The sequence below is a fragment of the Lolium perenne genome, chromosome 3 (genome assembly GCF_019359855.2).
Source record: "Lolium perenne isolate Kyuss_39 chromosome 3, Kyuss_2.0, whole genome shotgun sequence".
NCBI lineage: Eukaryota > Viridiplantae > Streptophyta > Magnoliopsida > Poales > Poaceae > Lolium > Lolium perenne.
In genome coordinates, this window is record NC_067246.2 from 37223234 (window position 1) to 37236871 (window position 13638).

The following is a 13638-nucleotide window of genomic DNA, read 5'->3' on the forward strand; positions in this document are numbered from 1 at the left end:
CTCGCTCCTCGGGATCCCCCGCCGCAGCGCAGCACTGCTCCCTGCTCCGTTGCGTAGGAATGTCTCGGGCGCCCGCAGCCACCTCCTCTGCGCAGCCAAGGCCGCATTTACTTGCCACCTAAAAGGGGCACACACCGCGAGAGCCCGCGGCCGGAGTAACTAGCCACATCGAGAAACGCAGAGGGAGCAATGGCGCGGCATATATAGGGAGGAGGCCAGGCTGCAGAGTGGAGCATCCACCGAGGAGTCCGTCGCTGTCTGCTGTTTCTTTCTTTGCGGCGATGAGGCGGCTCCTGCTTCTCGCCGTGCTGTTCTTGGCGGTGTACGGCTGCGCGGCGGAAGGGGAGGCCGGCGAGGGCTCGGCAGCGGCGGCGCCGGGGGAGGCGGAGGCGGAGGAGGCGCCGATGGAGGAGAAGGAGAAGCGGGCCCTGTACGCCGCCATCGAGAGCTTCGTCGGCAAAGGGTGGAACGGCTCCGGTCTCTTCCCTGACCCCTGCGGCCAGACTCCCATCCAGGTTCGTCGTCGCATCTCCTCTTCTTGATTCTTCGGAAGAAGCTGGCTTGAGAACAGAAAGGCGCCGTTTTTGGTTCTTCCTCTCCATGTCAGCCACATCAAAGTTTGCATTTTTCGACTAGTTTCTTCCCTAATCTGAATTTTCCAAGCTAGTTACTCTCTTTTGTTTTGAGCTTCAGTTCAAATCATGGCTCAAAAGCGAGTTGCCCAACTCCCAGCTGTCCTATCTTTGGAATGCAAAGTGAGATGCCCCGAATGAGTTTTCCTTGAACTTGCCTTTTATTCCCGAGATCTCAGATTCTGACCACTGTATCATCGCTTCAAGTCTCCCCTGTTCTTCCGTAGCCTCTGCTCCCCCTTTTTGCATGTGTAGCGCGCGGTTCCCCTGTTTCTCAACTGTTACTCGTCGGAGAACACAGGATTTGTTTTCACTGTTGTTGAGTGAGACCTTTGTTGGTGAACACCTACGGCCTCTCGATTTTTGCCCAATTTGGGGCGGGTTCTCTTGTGCGCAACAACTTTCCACACACATGATAGAGAAATCCATGATTTGAAATGTCATGTTTTCTCAAGACTTCTCCAGTATAGTCGCTTTTTTTTTTCCTTTGTCTTCTTGCTCTTTTGCTTTGCCCAGAAATTACTTGGTACTGCGATTTTGCTGCACCAAAGAAATTGAGCTCACTGCCCTGCACTACGGGAGAAACTCCATGTGCCGACGGCCAGCCCATGTGCCGACGGCCAAATGTCGGGGCCGTCGGCACAGAGGCCCTCGTCGACCGGCGACGGAGCTGACCGTCGGCGTACGTTCACCGTCGGCACACAGCTGTCTACACCGACGGTCACCGTCGGCGCAACCCGGACCGTCGGCACAGAAACTTGGCGCCCGAAGGTCACCGTCGGCACAGCCACGGCCGTCGGCAGACGAGCAGACAGGCGGGCCCAGCCGTTAGGCTGTCACGGCGCCGTCTATAGTGTGCCGACGGTAGCCCACGGCGCAACGGCGGCCGTCGGCACAGGATCGAAACGGGTCCCGCCTTCTGCCGTGCCGACGGTCACCCACGGCACAAAAAAGGCCGTCGGCACGACAAAGAAATTGTGCACATTTTTTTGTTTTTCCATTTTTTGGCACCAAAGAGATAATTATTAATCCCAATCATTTTTTTTGTTTATTTATTTCTCACTGCTATTTTGGCGAACCCCTTTGCGGGAAACCTATATATATGTATAAGGGCGGTATAGAACCCCTTCGCCAGAAATCGAACCTCGGAGGGGGTGAATGGCCCACACACGATACAAAATACTTAAGACCCACACACGATACAAAATACTTAAATAACTAGACTCACACACATACCAAAGCGCTTACGTAACTAGACCCACACACGAATCGAAACAGTTAAAGAACTACACCCACACAGAGGAAGCAAACACTTAAAGAAACTACACCCACACACATGAACCAAAACACTTAAAGAACTAGACCCACACACAAACCAAAGCATTTAAAGAACACTGGTCGACACATGACCCGCTAGACACACGGACTCGACACACACATATTAATCGGAGAAGTCGAAATCTTCATCCTCGCTGGGTGTCCTCTCGAAGCGGTGGTTGTGAGGTTCCACAACCACCGTTCATCATTCTCCCCCATGTCGACGCCTCTCCTTTGGCGTACTCGCTTCAACCTCGGCCTTCCTCTGCCGCTTTCCCGCCCTCCTCTCTCTCCGTACGTCCGCTTCTCCTTCCGTAATGCGCGCGTTGCCTCGACGTCTCCGGGATGGTCTCTCGCGCCACCGTGCCATGAGCGCTCGTCCGCCTCGGTGGTATCAATCCGCCGCCGGCCGACCCTGTACCGCCGCGCTTCACCCCGTGAGCGAAGTAGTGGCTCGAGAGAGACTCGAGCTTCCGTCGGAGACCCGACCTCCGGAAGTTCATTTCGTGGCGCGGCCGGCCAAACCTCCAAGCCGCAACGTCGTATGCGCGGGCGGCAACCTCCTTCGTGTAGAAGGTGCCGAGCCACACACGCGTACCACCGGCGGTGATTTCGGCCGCGAAATGTCCCGCAGCCGCAGCGAACGCCGATGAAGCCCGTGTTGCTACGGCGACGAGGAGCCATCTCGGCGGCGGCTCGGCTCGGAAGGATTTTGTGGTTCTATTGGATGAGAGAAGTGATGAAGGGAGAAATGTTGCTGGTCTTTGTTAGTGGAGAAGCCATGGCTATATATAGGCCGACGAGGGGCTGAAATGGCGGGAAAACATGGCGGGAGAGAATGGGCGGGAAAGGGTGGGCGGGAAAAAAGGGCGGGAGAGAAGCAGCGGGAAAGGGTGGGCGGGAAAAAAGGGCGGGAGAGAAGGAGCGGGAAAGGGTGGGTGGGAAAAAAGGGCGGGAGAGAAGCCGCGGGAATAGGGTGGGCGGGAAAAAATGGGCAGGAGAGATTCTGCATGTATAGGGGGGAACTCCCTCGGAGGTGAACCGGAGAGAACCTTGGGATCATAGGGGATGGTACTTGTTTCCACATGTACCTATGACCTAACCAAGCTCAAACGCAGGCATACGCCCACCGGGGGAACCCCGATGGGACGCAGTCAAAGGGGTAGACGGCGCGGTCAACGTAACTAGGGTTTCGTCGTAAATCGAGCATCGGACCTAGGGAATGGCCCCAAAAGTTGTGTGTGTCCACATGGCATGCACAAAAGTGATTTGAGATGGTTCTATATCCAATGCTACCCTCCCGGGTGTGCCGGCTTCTGACATGGGGTTCCTACACTTAGGCATTCTGCATGTATAGGGGGGAACTCCCTCGGAGGTGAACCGGAGAGAACCTTGGGATCATAGGGTATGGTACTTGTTTCCACATGTACCTATGACCTAACCAAGCTCAAACGCAGGCATACGCCCACCGGGGGAACCCCGATGGGACGCAGTCAAAGGGGTAGACGGCGCGGTCAACAGAACTAGGGTTTCGTCAGAAATCGAGCATCGCACCTAGGGAATGGCCCCAAAAGTTGTGTGTGTCCACATGGCATGCACAAAAGTGATTTGAGATGGTTCTATATCCAATGCTACCCCCTCCGGGTGTGCCCGGCTTCTCGGACATGGGGTTCGTAAACTTAGTCTTAGACGGCTTGTATTGGGGTGAACTCCCTGGTAGGTGAACCTGAGAGAACCTTGGGATCATAGGGTATGGTACTTGTTTCCACATGTACCTATGACCTAACCAAGCTCAAACGCAGGCATACGCCCACCGGGGGAACCCCGATGGGACGCAGTCAAAGGGGTAGACGAGCGCGGTCAACGTAAACTAGGTTTTCGTCATAAATCGAGCATCGCACCTAGGGAATGGCCCCAAAAGTTGTGTGTGTCCACATGGCATGCACAAAAGTGATTTGAGATGGTTCTATATCCAATGCTACCCTCCGGTGTGCCCGCTTCTGACATGGGGTTCCTACACTTAGGCGCATTCTGCGTGTATAGGGGGAACTCCCTGAGGTGAACCGGAGAGAACCTTGGGATCATAGGGTATGGTACTTGTTTCCACATGTACCTATGACCTAACCAAGCTCAAACGCAGGCATACGCCCACCGGGGAACCCCGATGGGACGCGATCAAAGGGGTAGACGGCGCGGTCAACAGAACTAGGGTTTCGTCAGAAATCGAGCATCGGACCTAGGGAATGGCCCCAAAAGTTGTGTGTGTCCACATGGCATGCACAAAAGTGATTTGAGATGGTTCTATATCCAATGCTACCCCCTCCGGGTGTGCCCGGCTTCTCGGACATGGGGTTCCCTACACTTAGGCAGATTCTGCGTGTATAGGGGGGAACTCCCTCGGAGGTGAACCGGAGAGAACCTTGGGATCATAGGGGATGGTACTTGTTTCCACATGTACCTATGACCTAACCAAGCTCAAACGCAGGCATACGCCCACCTGGGAACCCCGATGGGACGCGATCAAAGGGTAGACGGCGCGGTCAACGTAACTAGGGTTTCGTCGAAATCGAGCATCGCACCTAGGGAATGGCCCCAAAAGTTGTGTGTGTCCACATGGCATGCACAAAAGTGATTTGAGATGGTTCTATATCCAATGCTACCCTCCCGGGTGTGCCCGCTCTCGGACATGGGGTTCCTACACTTAGGCGTATCTCGCGTGTATAGGGGGAACTCCCTGAGGTGAACCGGAGAGAACCTTGGGATCATAGGGGATGGTACTTGTTTCCACATGTACCTATGACCTAACCAAGCTCAAACGCAGGCATACGCCCACCGGGGAACCCCGATGGGACGCGATCAAAGGGGTAGACGGCGCGGTCAACGTAACTAGGGTTTCGTCGTAAATCGAGCATCGCACCTAGGGAATGGCCCCAAAAGTTGTGTGTGTCCACATGGCATGCACAAAAGTGATTTGAGATGGTTCTATATCCAATGCTACCCTCCGGGTGTGCCCGCTTCTGGACATGGGGTTCCTACACTTAGGCGATTCTGCGTGTATAGGGGGAACTCCCTGAGGTGAACCGGAGAGAACCTTGGGATCATAGGGTATGGTACTTGTTTCCACATGTACCTATGACCTAACCAAGCTCAAACGCAGGCATACGCCCACCGGGGAACCCCGATGGGACGCGATCAAAGGGGTAGACGGCGCGGTCAACGTAACTAGGGTTTCGTCGGAAATCGAGCATCGGACCTAGGGAATGGCCCCAAAAGTTGTGTGTGTCCACATGGCATGCACAAAAGTGATTTGAGATGGTTCTATATCCAATGCTACCCTCCGGTGTGCCCGCTTCTCGGACATGGGGTTCCTACACTTAGGCGGATTCTGCGTGTATAGGGGGAACTCCCTGAGGTGAACCGGAGAGAACCTTGGGATCATAGGGGATGGTACTTGTTTCCACATGTACCTATGACCTAACCAAGCTCAAACGCAGTATACGCCCACCTGGGAACCCCCGATGGGACGCGATCAAAGGGTAGACGGCGCGGTCAACAGAACTAGGGTTTCGTCGAAATCGAGCATCGCACCTAGGGAATGGCCCCAAAAGTTGTGTGTGTCCACATGGCATGCACAAAAGTGATTTGAGATGGTTCTATATCCAATGCTACCCTCCGGGTGTGCCCGCTTCTCGGACATGGGGTTCCTACACTTAGGCGGTCTGCGTGTATAGGGGGAACTCCCTGAGGTGAACCGGAGAGAACCTTGGGATCATAGGGGATGGTACTTGTTTCCACATGTACCTATGACCTAACCAAGCTCAAACGCAGGCATACGCCCACCGGGGAACCCGATGGGACGCGATCAAAGGGGTAGGCAGGCGCGGTCAACGTAACTAGGGTTTCGTCGTAAATCGAGCATCGCACCTAGGGAATGGCCCCAAAAGTTGTGTGTGTCCACATGGCATGCACAAAAGTGATTTGAGATGGTTCTATATCCAATGCTACCCCTCCCGGTGTGCCCGCTTCTCGGACATGGGGTTCCTACACTTAGGCGGTCTCGCGTGTATAGGGGGAACTCCCTCGGAGGTGAACCGGAGAGAACCTTGGGATCATAGGGTATGGTACTTGTTTCCACATGTACCTATGACCTAACCAAGCTCAATCGCAGGCATACGCCCACCGGGGAACTCCCGATGGGACGCGATCAAAGGGGTAGACGGCGCGGTCAACGTAACTAGGGTTTCGTCGTAAATCGAGCATCGGACCTAGGGAATGGCCCCAAAAGTTGTGTGTGTCCACATGGCATGCACAAAAGTGATTTGAGATGGTTCTATATCCAATGCTACCCCTCCGGTGTGCCCGCTTCTGACATGGGGTTCCTACACTTAGGCGTATTCTGCGTGTATAGGGGGAACTCCCTCGGAGGTGAACCGGAGAGAACCTTGGGATCATAGGGTATGGTACTTGTTTCCACATGTACCTATGACCTAACCAAGCTCAAACGCAGGCATACGCCCACCGGGGAACCCCGATGGGACGCAACAAAGGGGTAGACGGCGCGGTCAACGTAACTAGGGTTTCGTCGTAAATCGAGCATCGGACCTAGGGAATGGCCCCAAAAGTTGTGTGTGTCCACATGGCATGCACAAAAGTGATTTGAGATGGTTCTATATCCAATGCTACCCCCTCCGGGTGTGCCCGCTTCTCGGACATGGGGTTCCTACACTTAGGCGGTCTGCGTGTATAGGGGGAACTCCCTCGGAGGTGAACCGGAGAGAACCTTGGGATCATAGGGTATGGTACTTGTTTCCACATGTACCTATGACCTAACCAAGCTCAATCGCAGGCATACGCCCACCGGGGAACCCCGATGGGACGCGATCAAAGGGGTAGACGGCGCGGTCAACGTAACTAGGGTTTCGTCATAAATCGAGCATCGGACCTAGGGAATGGCCCCAAAAGTTGTGTGTGTCCACATGGCATGCACAAAAGTGATTTGAGATGGTTCTATATCCAATGCTACCCCTCCGGTGTGCCCGCTTCTCGGACATGGGGTTCCTACACTTAGGCGGTCTGCGTGTATAGGGGAACTCCCGGAGGTGAACCGGAGAGAACCTTGGGATCATAGGGGATGGTACTTGTTTCCACATGTACCTATGACCTAACCAAGCTCAAACGCAGGCATACGCCCACCGGGAACCCCGATGGGACGCGATCAAAGGGGTAGACGGCGCGGTCAACGTAACTAGGGTTTCGTCGAAATCGAGCATCGGACCTAGGGAATGGCCCCAAAAGTTGTGTGTCCACATGGCATGCACAAAAGTGATTTGAGATGGTTCTATATCCAATGCTACCCCTCCGGGTGTGCCCGCTTCTCGGACATGGGGTTCCTACACTTAGGCGGATTCTGCGTGTATAGGGAACTCCCGGAGGTGAACCGAGAGAACCTTGGGATCATAGGGGATGGTACTTGTTTCCACATGTACCTATGACCTAACCAAGCTCAAACGCAGCATACGCCCACCGGGGAACCCCGATGGGACGCGATCAAAGGGTAGACGGCGCGGTCAACGTAACTAGGGTTTCGTCGTAAATCGAGCATCGGACCTAGGGAATGGCCCCAAAATTTGTGTGTGTCCACATGGAATGTAAAAAAGTGATTTGAGATGGTTCTATATCCAATGCTACCCCTCGGGTGTGCCCGCTTCTCGGACAAAGGGAGAGATGAAGCGGGAAAGGGTGGGCGGGAGACGTAGCGGAAAGGGTTAGTGGGAAAGGTGGGAATATAAAACTTTAAAAAATATTGCCATGTGTGATAATATTATTTATTATTTGCCCTAAAAAAATGAAAAAAAAAATAAAAAAAATAAAAAAAATAAAAAAAAAATACTTGTGCCGACGGTCACCGTCGGCACAGGTGGGTCGACCATAATGGTCGGACCCACCAGCGCGCCCACACACACACGCAGAGCCACCCACACGGCGCATCCACTCGACCACCCCGCCGCCGCCATCCCCGCCGCCGTATCCTCGCGCCGCAGCCTCCGGCCAGCCGCAGCCGCCATTGCCGCCGCGCCGCCGTCCCCACCGTGCTGCCCCAGCCGCGCCGCCGCCTTTTCCTTGTACTTCTCGCCGCCACTGCTGCTTCTTCCTCTGGCCGCCGCGCGCCACCGCCGCCATGCTGATCCTCCGGCCGCCATGCCCAGTCGCCATGGCCTTCCTCCGGCTGCTGTCGCCACTTTCCCATGACGGCCATGGTAAGCTTCTTACCTTTTTTTTTTAGCTTTTTAGTATTTGCAATTAGCTAGGTAATTTGAAATGTAAATAATTTTAGCTTTTTAGTATTTGCAATTAGCCATGGTAAGAATTGTAATTGTAAATTTGCAAATTAGCTTTTTTTTAGCTTTTTAGTATTTGCAATTAGCTAGGTAATTTGAAATGTAAATAATTTTAGCTTTTTAGTATTTGCAATTAGCCATGGTAAGAATTGTAATTGTAAATTTGCAAATTGAAATAGAACTTGCAAATTGAAATTGAAATTGAAATGAAGTAAAGAATTTGGAAATTGAAATTGAAATTGTAATGTAAATTGAAATGAAAATGAAGGAATAGAAATGGAAATTGAAGTGAAATAAATTAGAATTTTGTAGAAATGCATTTGTTTTATGAATTGATGAATTTGCATTGACAAATTTTTATTATTTTAACTAGGTCCAAGAGTGAGCATCCCGCGTGACGATCCGGATCTTGTGGCGCATCTCTACGGCCGTCGACATCGCCGGTTGTTCGACTACTTCCTCTACGAGGGTGAGCTGAATTGCCGACTCCCTCCGCATTTTTTATGTCATTAGATTTCATTTCTCCGTCAAGTCGCGTAACCTAGGTGTCAATTCCCGTCCGCAAGCGTTACGCGGATAAATATGCATTAGTGGTCAAGATATTTTGAACCGTAACGCTTGTGGCATTTACGGAGACGATCGCCAGGACTCGTAGTTGGGCACGTTTTCCATGTTACCTTTCGGGTGCGAGACAGATTTCGTCGCCGCCTCCCTGTTGTTCTCCGGATGCACATCCTCTCGCTTTTTGCCGAGACGTGTATCGGAGAGCAATGGGAGGTGTCTTCGAAATTCTGCCTCGCACCCGAGCGTAACGTGGAGAACATACCCAACTACGGGTCCGGGGGCTGCTAGGAGCCCACCTAGTAGAGATGTAGGTTGATGCACGCGTTTCACCGTAGAAAAGTAAAAATATGATGCATTCAATTTCATGCTACTATTTGTTGTTTGTCACGCAATAAAGCAGGATGGCTGATAATGAGTGGATGTACAGTGGCCGTGTTAGTTCGACTCAAGTGACAGATGAATGGAAATGGAAGACCGATTTGTTAGTGAAGGAGTTAGCTCGTGGTTCGAAGGGGATTGTTCGTCCCCGTTGCCCTTGCAATGTCTGCAGGAGGCGTCATCCTAAGGATATTCTAGAGATGACTAAACACCTTTGGTGGAATGGGTATATGCGTGACTACGACCCGCCGGTCGCCATTCTCCTGGTGCTTCTGCCGAACCTCGGCATTTTTCTGGTTCCGGTGGCTCTCGTCGTGGTTCTACCTCCCCGAGCACCGTCGAGATCTGCCGGCCTCACTTCACCCACTCGGAGCTAGATCGTCTGTAGCTAGATCGTCACTCGGGTGGTGCACCACCATAGTTTCTACATTGTACTAGCACATGATGACACGCTCCATCTTTGTAGTGGATCCGGTGTATGTACCATGGTCTTGTATGCTATATTTGTGCTATTTGTGAGATTTGATGCTATATTTGTGAGATTTGGTGCTATACGGTGATATCTGTGTGCTATATGGTGATATATATGTTACTGCATATTCAATCCTATAATATGTGCATTTTCTGCGATTTTCTGAGCAAACGAGGCCAAATTGGCAAAAATCGTAAAAAAGCTGGACTGTGCCGACGGTGTCACCGTCGGCAGCCCGTAACTGTGCCAAATGGCGGTGCGTGCTGACGGTGACACCGTCGGCACGATCAAAGGCGTTTTTTTCCGATTCAAATCGAACGATTTCCGCGGTTACGGGAAAAAAAATGAAAGCGTGCCGACGGTGAAACCGCTTCAAAGGGGGCACGTTGACGGCAGCGGCGTGACGGCGAGATGAGTGTGCCGACGATGGGCGGCCAGCCGTCCGGCCGTCGGCGTACGCTGTCTTGCGCCGACGGTGTCGTGGTACGCCAGTGCCCGCGCGAACCCCGACGCCATCTGTGCCGACGCCGGTACGCCGACGGTGACCGTCGGCAGAGACGGTGCCGACGGTGAGCTTACCTGTGCCGACGGTGCGGGGCCGTCGGCCCACGGCGTCTTCCCCGTAGTGCTGATTTGTATAACACCTTCTTGTTTACTTCGCCAGCAATTACTAACACTCAGTAGTATCTGTAGAATTACATTTCGATGCTGACAAACCAAGAAAGCTGTACCTGAACATGTGACCCTTCCATGTCTGTTCCCTCAGTAATTGCCCAATTCTGGTTTACTGGTACATGTCCTACAGTCACTTCCAGTTTTCATGTTTGTGTAACTGTAAGTGTAGAACACCTCATTTACTGGCTGATGATGAGAGGATTCAAATTCTGCGAAATAATTGTATCCATTCTTGTTCTGCTCGCAGGGGGTGTCATGTGACCTCTTCAATGGCCTGTGGTACCCGACAGTGATGAGCATCGGTCCAGTGCTCGACAACTCGCTGCAGTGTGCTCCGGACGCCAAGTTCAGCCCGCAGCTGTTCGACCTCCGGCGCCTCAAGAGCCTCTCCTTCTACGCCTGCTTCCCGGCGGCCAACCCCACGCCGATCCCGGCGACCAACTGGGACAAGCTCGCCGGCAGCCTGGAGACGCTCGAGTTCCGCACGAACCCGGGCCTCACCGGCGCCATCCCGGCCGCCCTCGGCCGCCTGGCGGGCCTCCAGTCCCTGGTCGTCGTCGACAACAACCTCACCGGCGCCGTGCCGCCGGAGCTCGGCGCGCTGGCGAGGCTGCGGAGGCTCGTGCTGTCCGGGAACGGGCTGTTGGGCCCGGTGCCGGCGACGCTCGGTAACGGCCTCCACGCCGAGCTGCTGCTGATCATGGACATGAGCAAGAACTATCTAACCGGGTCTCTGCCTCCGTCGCTAGGTGGGCTCAAGGGGCTGCTCAAGATGGACCTGAGCAACAACCTGCTCGAAGGGAGCGTCCCGCCGGAGCTCGCGGGGCTCGAGAGCCTCACGTTGCTCGACCTCCGGAACAACAGCATCACCGGCGGGCTGCCGGAGTTCGTGCAGGGGATGGCCTCGCTGCAGGACCTGCTGCTGTCGAACAACCCAATCGGAGGGAGTCTGTTGCGGTCCGGCTGGGAGAAGATGGCGAGCCTCGCCACGCTGGACCTTTCCAATGCCGGCTTGGTCGGGACCATCCCGGAGTCCATGGCGGCGATGCCCAGGCTGCGGTTCCTGGCGCTCGACCACAATCGCCTCTCCGGCGCTGTGCCGGCCAAGCTCGCGGCCATGCCGAGCATCGGCGCCATGTACCTCAACGGCAACAACCTGACCGGTGCGCTGCAGTTCTCGGCCGGGTTCTACCAGAGGATGGGCAGCAGGTTCGCCTCCTGGGACAACCCCGGCTTGTGCTATAGCAGTGCCACCGCCGGCGACGATGCGCCCAGTGGCGTGGCCGTGTGCAAGGACGTGCAGGAGCCGCCCAGCGTCGGCGTGAGGGACAGGGTGGATGGGACTGGGAGGAAGCCCGAGGCGAGCTCCAGCCTGCAGGCGTCATCCTCATCCTCATCGGGCCGCTCTGCTGCCATGCTCACTGGACTCTGGTGCTTGGTGCTTATGGTCATGGTGTGTAGGCAACAAGTTTAGATAGAAGGATGGAGGATGAAATTATAGCTAGCTCGAATAGTTTCCATGGCTGCTCTCACTTTTGGCATTTTGGCTCTTGGTTCTTCTGCCTATGAAGAACACAAGCAAGAGGCATCTACGTAGTGGTTAATCACACCAGTATTTTCCTGGTTATGTACTGACAGGTGGCTTCTTCTTTTGGTGTAATTACTTGACACAGTTTCTGCTGTTACGATAAAGGAGGAGGATGTGGGTATATGCCTCTTCTTACGTTTTCTGCTTAAATCACTCGTTCATGCTTACATTGCTTCAATTCAAATTTACCCAACATTTTTTTAATCAAATTCCCTTGTCTATTACTCCTGTGTTACTAGTGTTACTGAACACAGTTCTGGAACAGAGCGTGCACTCTGAAGTTTCAAAACAATATTCTTCGACATTTCACTGCTACTCCTTCGACAAAGTTTGAAAATGCCGGTGGATCGCTGTAGACTCTTGGCCAAACTTTCAACTAGGTCTGCGTTAGTAAATCAAATTCAACCGACACCTCGTAGTAGCTTCAATCTGAATGGCGTGATAAGCCTAACAGGAAAGAGCATCTCAAGCTCGATCCATTTTGGTCATCGATTATATCCGTTTTGGTTCATTTTAGACATCAATTGCGTGTGTTTTGGCCTGTTTGGATCGACCCACGGGCACAAAATTAGTTGTCTGATCACACGTGTCCGTTTGTGTCGGATAGCCCCAATAATGTGACGCATTTGGTCCGACAACGCCATGACTTATTTTTCTCCTATTTTCAACTAAAATAGCCCATATATATAGAAAACAAAAATGTAGCAACCCAATAGATTTAAGTAGCATACATCCACCTAAAAAATAGTTTAAATGCAATGTTGTACAACAAACTAAAGAACATAGTTCACAATTAAACAAATACATCAAGATGGGATGGAAACTCATCGTGGCCTGTCAATACCACATCTGCTCAATCAAATTCGCCTGAATACAATTATAAACGTGACAATCACGGAGCTTAGTGTGCGTACGGAGGAACTCTTCAAACATAGATGCCCCAGGTTGCATCTCAACCAACTCGCGCTGAAATTGCCATCCTTGGTCACGGAGGCATTCATCATCATGCTCTTGCTTAACAATCATGTTGTGCATGGTCTCAAGTCTCCATGATCTAGCGTGACGAACAATAGCTCAACGAGATTGGAGCATAACAAATACCTGCTCCACATCTTTCTTGCAAGTCTCTTGTTGCTTGGCAAACCTCTTCTTTTTTCTCGGTTGAAGGCCGACGGATGGTCTTTACAAGTGTGGCTCGGTTGGGATATATGCCATCAACTTGATAATACGGCTTGGCATAGCATTGTCATCTACTATACTGGATATCATCCAAAAGTTTCAGCTAGCCTGTCTCCTCTATTCAGGATGAGGAGAGCTGAGTGCCACATTAGATGGTCAGCTTCTTTCTCATCTAGTTGGTGAGGTAGCAGAAGTAGATTTGAATGAGTTGATGCTAAGTTCTGTCTATGATCTAAAAGCATCCACTCGAAAATCCAAAGCTAATTCTGCTTCAAAAAATCTAAGTTTTCTTCTAAACGTTATATCCACAAAATCTACAATGGTTGCACAATGAATGGTATGTTCTCGAATACAGAGGTCTCAAAGACTTGGCTAAACATTACATATTGCTGATTGTATAAAGGAACATTGTAAAGACACCCTCGTTTTACCTATTTTTTTGTTTAACCAATCATTACTTCAAATAGATACACATTGTTTGTATGAAATTAATAT

General features: G+C 52.2%; 1 protein-coding gene across 1 annotated transcript; it reads left to right on the forward strand.

Moving 5' to 3' along the window:
* The first annotated feature begins 250 nt into the window (after positions 1–250).
* On the forward strand, positions 251–11850 carry LOC127339056 (uncharacterized). Its single transcript, XM_051364956.1, has 3 exons — positions 251–515; positions 10624–11044; positions 11126–11850. The coding sequence occupies exons 1-3, from the start codon at positions 282–284 to the stop codon at positions 11848–11850; spliced, it is 1380 nt and encodes a 459-aa protein (XP_051220916.1). The 5' UTR covers positions 251–281.
* The last annotated feature ends 1788 nt before the right edge of the window (positions 11851–13638 follow it).